This window comes from Crocodylus porosus, unplaced genomic scaffold, assembly GCF_001723895.1.
Source record: "Crocodylus porosus isolate Cpor-Errol unplaced genomic scaffold, CroPor_comp1, whole genome shotgun sequence".
Lineage (NCBI taxonomy): Eukaryota > Metazoa > Chordata > Crocodylia > Crocodylidae > Crocodylus > Crocodylus porosus.
In genome coordinates this window covers 141,749,419-141,758,488 of record NW_017728931.1, presented here as the reverse complement: position 1 = coordinate 141,758,488, position 9,070 = coordinate 141,749,419, and the positions used below count along the sequence as shown (strand labels likewise).

Here is a 9,070-nt window from a genome sequence, read left to right as displayed (position 1 = left end):
TCCACTATGTTGCTTTCTAAAGAAATGATGAACAAATGCTATAAGATCTAAGCTAACCTCGCATACACGTGCATGTAAGCTAACCTCATGTACACATGCATCAGATACTGCAGCATCGCACACTTTGTCCTGCTTACGATAAAGCGCAGTTCCTCTGAGAAGTTATCAACCTGCCTTATCATTTATGTCTCAAAGGGCTCCATCCTTCTCATCAGGCACAGTGAAACACTGGTGTTATTGGATCCAGAAGACTAACCCTCTGCCATTAATGCAGCTATCCAACCTCATCATCTGGCACCTAATTTGGCAACCCCTTCAAATTATTCAATGTATCCAAGACACTTTGATCTAGAAACCTGGCTGGAGATTTCCCAGGGAGAGGCAATGACTTCCAGCATGTTTTCATATGATCTGGCCACGAACGACATTTTAGGAATGCTTGGCATTTTCTCCAGTGCAATGAGATTAGCTAACATAAGATGAACTTACTTGGGAGGCAAGTATTATCCCTTTATTACAGGCAGGAAACATTGAGTGATAATACCAGACAGCGGCACATAGATTTGGAAGTTGATATCTGATACCATACGAAAGAAAGAGGTGGGAATCCAAAGGAGGAAGAAGGTGGATGATTTGTCCAAAGTTACAGAAAAAATATGGGGACAGAGCTGGGATTGGGCTTCAGAAAGCTCTGATGACTTCTCCATGCTGAGCGCATACCCACTCTAAGCCTGGATGAAAGCAATTAGCCGACTGCAAAGACAGCCAACGCATTGTTCAAGTGACATTTTGGCGTGACTCTGATTTGTCTCAGGGTCTAGCCATTTGTGGTAGTGATCTAGGATGGCCTCGTCACATCAGCATGAAAACAGTATCAGCCCCAGGGAGAAATCTACTTGTCCATTAGCTAAAACGATGGCAACGGAAAAGCTCAAATACTCTCTACTTGCCCAGCCCAGAGAATGCCCTGCCCCAGTTTAGTGGGTAACTAGAATTATACAAGGCTGGTCGAAAACTGTGTTTTATTTAAGATGACATGAAATGTAGGCATCTTTGGGGGTTTGCACAATCACTCCATGGTGTGAATGGCAAAAGCATCTCAGCATTTTGGCTTTTTCAAGCCCAGCAAAAAAAACCACCCTTAGCAAACCCAGTGACTTCATGTCCATAATAACAATCTCCTTGGTTCACGGAGTGCATATCCAACACCTCTGTGCGAAATGGTATGTCTTGCTTGCTATATGTTCAACCTCCAAGATGTCCTGGAATCACCTCTTGTAGCTCCTTTCTCCTTTACGTAGTTGTGGGATGGCAAGCAGTCACCTTCCTAGGATTGGTTTGGAAAGCAAGAGAAAACAAACAGGATCATTTTAGGCCCTCAACTTCTCAGCTGATCAGAAGTTCTGTGACAAAATATTTGGGTTGGGTTTTTTTGGTTGGAAAATGTCGATGCCTTAAAAAAAACCCCATTCTGTAGGAACTACCAGTTTGACGAAACTTGGCTGGGAAATGTCTTTCAGGTCCAGGATGGAATAGAGGGACAAAACCAGAGGGTAAATAGGATTAATCCTGAACCAGCTCACTGTTTAGGGCATACAGCTGGGATTTAGGGAACCTAGGGTCAAGTCTCTGCTTTGAATCAGGCAGATCAAGGGCAACCTGGTGGAGATCCCAACTCACTGGGCTTCTGTCTGTTTTCGGATAGCACTTGTGAAAGAATCTACAGGAAGGGAAGACTATTTTCTAGGGTTCATTAGGTCTAGCCTTCCTCGTATTACCCTACCTCCTGTCCCAGCATGCTCCATTCTTTTGGCTAGCACAGTATAATAAAACGTATCACAGCTCTGGATTAAAATTCAGGCTTGCAAACCCACTAACTCTGGTGCACAGAACCCATTGCATTGTCTTGAAATCCTTTTCAGACAGTGAGGTTTGCAATGCTTATCCCTCCACCCTCGCTGCCTTGCCTGCAGGAGACAGCCGGCACGGTGGATGGGGTGTCTGATGTTCCTGCAGACCCTGCGAGTGCAAAGATGTTCATCTCCCTAAGGTGGGAGCAGATCCCTGAGATCTACAGCTGAAATTTTATGTGCGTCAAATTTAATGTCATCCAAACACATCTTGGCTGTTGCTGGGCTGCACACCTTGGCTAACTGGGAACTTTGTGGTCAGTGGTTTGGAATAACCTAGAGTCAATAAACGCTTGCCACGTGAAACAATTATCTGCTCTCCACCAAGTGGGTTGCGCCTGTTTTGAATCAGCCTGGTCTCCAACACAATAACATCCAAGCCTTGGCCAAAGCCCATTCAATTGCTTATCAAAAAAATGATATCATTGAGGCCTAATGCCCTGCACAGAAGTGGACAAATGTTTTAATTATATTAGGGAAACACCTAGATGCAAATCCTGCTGTGAATCTGAACCTTGTGTCCTACATCCATCAACTACTGTATAATAAGCCTCATCGGAAACTTTTAAGACATGCCGGGGAGAGCAAACAGAGACAGACTGCTGGTGGCATTAGTGACTTTGATCTTTGATCTGTGATGACACAGATGTGTCACTCAGATGGCTGATTATAGCCACCCCTTGTGCACCGATCAGCAGCAGGCAAGGCTGTTATTGCCAGTGCCGGCTGTGATGGCCTCCTATTTCCCCTGGAGTGTTTCTGCAAACTGCCTGCCTTCCCAAAGAGGAGGAGGAGGCAATAGGCTCAAAACTGGGCAATAGGAGTGTTTACACACATGCTCCGGGGGGGTGGTGCTTTAATTACAGTGGTGTGAAGAGCCACTCTAATTAAAGTGCCCGCTCTTGGAGCCCCTCTAATTAAAGCACCCAGAGCATCATGTGCATCAGCATCCCTGTGCTGAAAAACGGCAGCTGGGGTGCTTTAACTGAAGCTTGTCTAACTAGCATTTTTCAGTGCAGTACTGATACACAGGACACTGGAGTCTGCTCCAGCATGGTAATGACTAGCGTGTAATTACAGCGTGTTGGGGCAGCCTCGATGCATGTGTCTAGGTGCCCCAGATGCCCAGCGGTGCCTGAGACAAATTTTTGCCACGTATACGGTCTGGTCTCAGCATGGAGAGTATTGGGGCATGATCATAGACTCATAAAAAATGGGGTTGGAAAGGACCCCAGGGGGTCACCTCTAGTCCAACCCCCTGCTCAAAGCAGGACCAGCCCCAACTACATCATCTCAGCCAATGCCTTGTCTGCCTGGGTCTTCAAAACCATTAAGGATGGTCCTCAGTGAAACTCAAACTCAGGGAAGGACCGATCCTTGTCAGCCACAGGAATCACAGCACCCAGGAGAGATGCAGAACAAATCTAGGGAGGCCAGAGGGCCAAGGGCACTGACCCAAGCCTTTTTGCAGGCTCCAGGCATAGGAATGCTTGATTTCTGGCCTGTTTTATACAGCAAGATCTCCCACTAAAAAAAAAAAAAAAAGCAGTCTAACAGGGTTTTTTTTCCCACTCTTTTTAATATCACCAGTGGCTAACACCCTCTGCCTTCGTCAGCTTGAATTCTTAAGGCACAAGTCTATGTTTCCAGGGAGCACGTTCACACATGTCAGCCGTGTCAGCGCAAGCTTCGTCACGCACCCAGCGAAACAGTGTTGGTACCGCTTCGAGCATCAGGCTTGTTTTTTTGGAAAGAAGACTGCAAGTGGTACCATCTGATTGGAAACCTGGCAGTTCAAAATGATTCTTGGGAGTCCCAGCACTTATATCTGCCCTCCCCCCCCTGCCAACCTCCTTTCTGACCTGACACCTGAAATCATTTCATTTTGACTTTTCCAATTGTCCGTCCCCCTCTTTTTTTTGTGTGGCTAAAATGAATTGCCAAATTGGATTCAGCTGTGACAAAAGGCTAGTACACTCTTACCATGCATCAGGTGGGGCAGACGTTGCAGAGACAAGGCCTAGGGCCAGGTCACCCTTTTCAAGCCCATTTGCAAGATGAGTATTAGGGGAGAGGGAAGCGTTTTCCAGACTGGAAAACACCAACACAAGATCAAACAGCTGCAATCTGGCTACAGATACGTTTCGATTGGAAATCAGGCACTGATTTGTCCCAAGCAGGGGAGTGAAGTTTTGGTGGGAAAGAGAGCCATTGGTGGGTGGGTGTTTGCAGGGAAGCTGTTCTCTGCCAGAAGGGTGACCTGGGAGGACCAGGGAAGTCGTGGGTTCATAGATTCATAGACATTTGGGTTGGAAGGGACCTTTGCAGGTCATCGAGTGCAGCCCCCTGCCCCGGGCAGGAAAAGCACGGGGGTCAGACTCATGAGAAGAGAAAGGCCCTCACCTGTTGGGATTTTACACCGCTGCTCGCAGCGTTGCTTGGATTTAAACCGGTTGCTGTTCCCACCGCAGCCTCCAAAGACAAAGGGCCTGCAGTGGTTCGCCTCCGGGCGGTAGTACCACAGCAGCGTGTACTGCGAGCAGGAGCCCTCGTCCATAGGCAGCAGACAGGGGTCTGAAAGGAAGCAGACCCCCCCAGTCAGACAGGGACACAGGACTGTGTGGACCTCAAAGCCATCGCTCCCCCAGGAGAATCCCCAAACTCACATCAACCCCTTGCGCATCGCAGGGCGATGCAGTGCCACACGCCTCAGCTTGCCATGGGCAAAAGCAGGGGGGGCGAGAGCACTGCCCGTGCCCTGCCAGGAAACTTGAATGGAGAACCAAGGACCGGCCTTTCCCACCCGGCCTCACATTGAGCTGCAGTTGACCCAGCTTATTGGGGTATGGGTCAGTCTAGGTGGCCTCCTGGCTAGCATGCTTCAGTTTGGACTCTGGGGGGTTTTGCCTTCCTCTGTAGTGGGGGCATGAGCGTCTTGGGATCTCTTGAGCGTCTACCAACAGCAGCAGGATGCTGGCTTCTGTGTTTTCCCTGCTTTACCTGTAGCCAGTTAGGGTGTTACGTCTCATGGTAATGCCGGGGTTGACTGTAGCTTTTCTAAGAGGTTAGACATTGGATTTGTATAGGGTGGCTTGGATAGCGATGAGCTGGCTGCAAGCTGGGGGTTGGCCTACATGACCTTTGGAGGTCCCTTCTAGCCCAACGTCTCTCTGATTCTGTGATTCAAAGGTACCAGGTACTGTAGCCAAAGACACACATTGGGGTTGGACTTGATGATCTGCTGAGATCCTGGCATCTATGAATCTAGCCATCTTGGATGTCCCAATCAAATAAGTAGGTTCAGATGCAGTGGGGTCAGTAGGGGTTGGCCTTTGGAGGGGGCCACAAGCAAGGTCCAAACTGATGCCTCTGGAGATGCCCCAACCACTCTGCTATGACACCCCTCGCTTGAGATGGATGTGAGGTAGGGTTGCCAACCCTCCCAGATTGGCCAAGGGTCTACCAGAATCGGCATCGATCTCCCAATGACTATCGAAAGCAATCTGGGAGACTGATATTGTGAATGCATTGAACAATACAATTAATGACATTACGTGATGCTGGGGGGAAAAAACCCGCCTGGAATAGCCTCGGTCAGAGTTGGCAACCCTAATGCAGGGACTGGATGTAAGTGTGAGGGTGACAGAGTCTTGAACTTGGGTTTTTCCAAAGGCTTGTCCAGCCCACCACAACGAGACCTAGATCCTTCCCAAGCACAACTGACTTTGGTAAAGGTAGTACTCAATGGAAGTAACCAGATGGCAGTGGACATGATCGCCAGCCAACTGGGTGTTAACACCCCTGTTATTTACGGGAGGAACAGGATCCATGGAGAAAACAAAGTCAGATGGATTATCTTGCTGGGATCCAATGTTGGATCCAAATTTGGATGTTTACCTTGCTGGGATCCTATGACCCCAGCTGCCTTCCTGCCCCTGGGGCAGGGGGCTGGACTCGATGGTCTCCCAAGGTCCCTTCCAGCCCGAATGTCTATGACATCTATGAAATCTATGGATCATGGGCCCATGCTGAGCAGGCTGCCCTATCACACAGGCCCCAGCCCCTGCCTCATGACCACCTCCCCAACACACAGAGAACTACCTGACGGTGCATTTGCCCCAAGATGGCCCATACAGCATCAACGCAGATGCCAGCACTTTGCTGTCTACCATGAACTTCTCAACTTCGTTAGGCTCCAGGTCCCCCCTTGGAAAGTGCCAGTCGTTAGCTGTCACTTGTTTTGTGACGACACAAAAACCCTAAAGCAATTCTCGTTGCAAAGAGCTCAGACCACAGCAGGTGAGAACATTTTGGATGCTATTTGAAACCTCTGGGCTGATCTTGTGCAGCGTTTGCACACCTAACTGCACTAATACTGTGCAGCTCCCCCACAGCATCTTATTGCTGTCCTCATCCTGCCGGCCGTGGCTGTAACACACTGAACTTCCTCATTTGTTGGCTGCAAAGAACTACCCCAGCAGCGAGGAAAGTCCAGCTCCCGAGCTCATCCCCTACATGGCGGGTGGAAGGGCCAGAGCTTCTCGCCGTGCTAGTTAACAAGCGTAACTGTTCCAACGCGGGTCCCCTGGAGCTCAATATTCAAAAGCACTTCCTCCCCTGGAAGTGACTTCCCTAAATGCCATTTAATTCAGTGCATTTCACCTTGTAATGGGCTGCGGGCTTGTCGCTGCTCGCGCTGGGCCGGCTCCATTATCTGCTTATCACGGAGAGCTGCCGAGAAAGCAAATGGAAATCACAGTTAATGAGGGCGCACAAATAAATTAGCCGTGATTTAAATATTGATCGTTACAGGCGTACACGGTTTCCCGTCGTATAATGAGCTCTTGATAAATGTCACGGAACAATTGGCGAGCGGTGGAAATCAGCAGTGATAAAATTCTTAATGGCTTTTAACAACTCAGTCAAAAAGGTCGGGTGTTAGTCAGAGAAAATTGAAGTATTGGCGGTGTTTGCAGGAGAGGGGAGATAAATGTCAGATGGGAGTTGTGCAAATTTGAGAGGTTTGAAAAGCCAGGAGCAGTTGTAATCCGGCAGCAATAACCCCCTGATTGCAGAATCCTGTTAACATTTCCGGCGTCTATCCGCGCTCAGTGCCGAGCAGACCGATTTATGCGCCCTGTTGCCTAAGGCCCGAGCTCTAATGGGACTGCAAGCCGGAGACAGCTACAGCTGTGATTCAATAGCATGTGGACTGCACCAGTGGTCTCAAGTTTTCCAGATGCAAAATGCAGGGCTGGATTAATGCACAGGCAAACTAGGCACATGCCTAGGGCCCTAAGTGAAGAAGGGGCCCAGTTTTGCTTATTTAAGATATTATAACTATTGAGTGAAAAAAAAAGTAGGGGCCCACAAGTGTGTTTGCCTAGGAGACACGGAGGGGTTAATCCGGCCCTGCCAAAATGCTTCTTTAATATAAAGGCAGTTTCAACCCACGTGGCTGATGCCTTTGATGTGCAACAAGGACACCAGATTGGAGTAGGCGGCCCCCGAAAGGTTGGAACAGGGGAAGGGGAACATGGAAATTTGGGGATATTCAGTTTGGGATATGAAATCATGGCATTGACACCGAGCGGGACACTGAGTGGCCCACTGTCAGCTCCTCCTCAAGCTCAGGGTAGTTCAGATGTGGGGTGATCACCTGAAGGTGGGCAGGTTATTTCCTTCAAGGAGGCCAAAGTGACTTGGGATTTTGCTTCCTGAATTCTGCCCCGATTTATGGACGTGAAGTCCGGTGGCACCAGGCTGCTGAGTGAGACGCACACCAAGTTCAGTGCCTAAGGGACAGCCACGAGGAGTGAAAGCGGGTGCCCTTTGGAAACCAACAGGTCCCACTCAGCATCGCTGCCAGTGCCATGATTTCATACCCAGCGCTAAGGCCTGGTCTTCTCACCCCCTTACCAATAGCTGCGAGATTAACATAGGTAACTACCTTTCTCCACTTGTGAATAGCAGAGTTGGATTTGCCTTTTCTCCTTCTGTCCCTGGGTTGAAATAGCCACATTGCCGAACCACGTTCCTTCTCTGGGAAAGATCCAGGCAGCTATCTTGCAGGGCAACTGTCTTCATTTCAAAGGCATTATTTCTAAAATGCTGGAGTATTTTGGCACCTTGCAGGCTAACCGGGGGCATCTACATGTGCAATTAATGCAAAGGGATAAACTCCGGAGCTGTCTGAGCTAGAGCATGCAGCTCCCAGGTGCAGCACCTACACATGCGTCCAGGACAGCAGCAATTTGAGCTGGGGGGGAGCAGGCTCAGGCTGCTAACAGGCTTAGCGGGATCAGCCCTGGACTCCAGGTGGTGGTGAAGCGGCTGGCTGGGGCACGGGAGAGCCAAAAGTGCAAAGCTATGTAGCTAAGTAGCAGGCAGGAGTCTAGGCCCCCGCTACCTGGGCTGCCTGGGAGCAATTTACCCCTGCAGTCACCATCTACCCGTGCATTTTATCGCAATTAATGACTCTGCCATAAGATAGTAAGTCCTTGTCCCCAACATGACTCTCTTACAGCGGAGTTAATTCATTTGCTGAACCCTGATACTGGTGCACAGGTAAACAGTGATGCTTTGCTGTGGAGCTAATTAGTCTGCTTCACAGTAAAGCACATGTGTAGATGCACCCACTGGATCAGAGATGTACAAGCTTTTGTGCGTGACCGCTACTTCACCTTGCTAAGCACCACAAAGACTCATGCCACCCCAATTCAGTTAGTCTACAAGGTGCATCTCTAACCTCCCTTCTGCCTGACTTCAGGTTAATGCAGCCCCCTGTTTCTCTCTGGGGTATTCTGGAAATGCACTAGGGCAGGGGGGGCTCAACCCCAGTGCCTGCTGATCCCCCCTGTCTAGTCTGTAACAGGCCACAAGATCCCCCCCTCAGCCTTCTCTTGCGGAGACTGAACAGGTTCAGGTCCCATCGCCTCTCCTCATACGGCCTGCCCTGTTGTCCCCGATCATGCCAGTGGCCTCCTCTGGACCCTCTCCATGCTGTCCACATCCCTCCTGAAGTGCGGCGACCAGACCTGGACGCAGTACTTCAGCTGCGGCCTGACCAGTGCCGCATAGAGGGGGAGGATCACCTCCTTGGACCTGCTCGAGATGCATGTGTGGATGCACTTGTCTGTGTTGAATCCCATCCTATTCAC

At 49.6% G+C, this 9,070-nt stretch overlaps 1 protein-coding gene across 1 annotated transcript in view; it reads right to left on the bottom strand.

Annotated features, from left to right (window-relative positions):
• Positions 1-1,005: 1,005 nt before the first annotated feature.
• LOC109315843 (collagen alpha-1(VII) chain-like) overlaps positions 1,006-9,070 on the bottom strand; it is a 210,158-nt gene continuing 202,093 nt past the window's right edge. The window contains 3 exon segments of the mRNA XM_019543782.1: positions 1,006-1,327; positions 4,314-4,484; positions 6,573-6,641. Coding sequence (XP_019399327.1) covers positions 1,320-1,327; positions 4,314-4,484; positions 6,573-6,641 — 248 coding nt within the window. The 3' untranslated portion in view covers positions 1,006-1,319.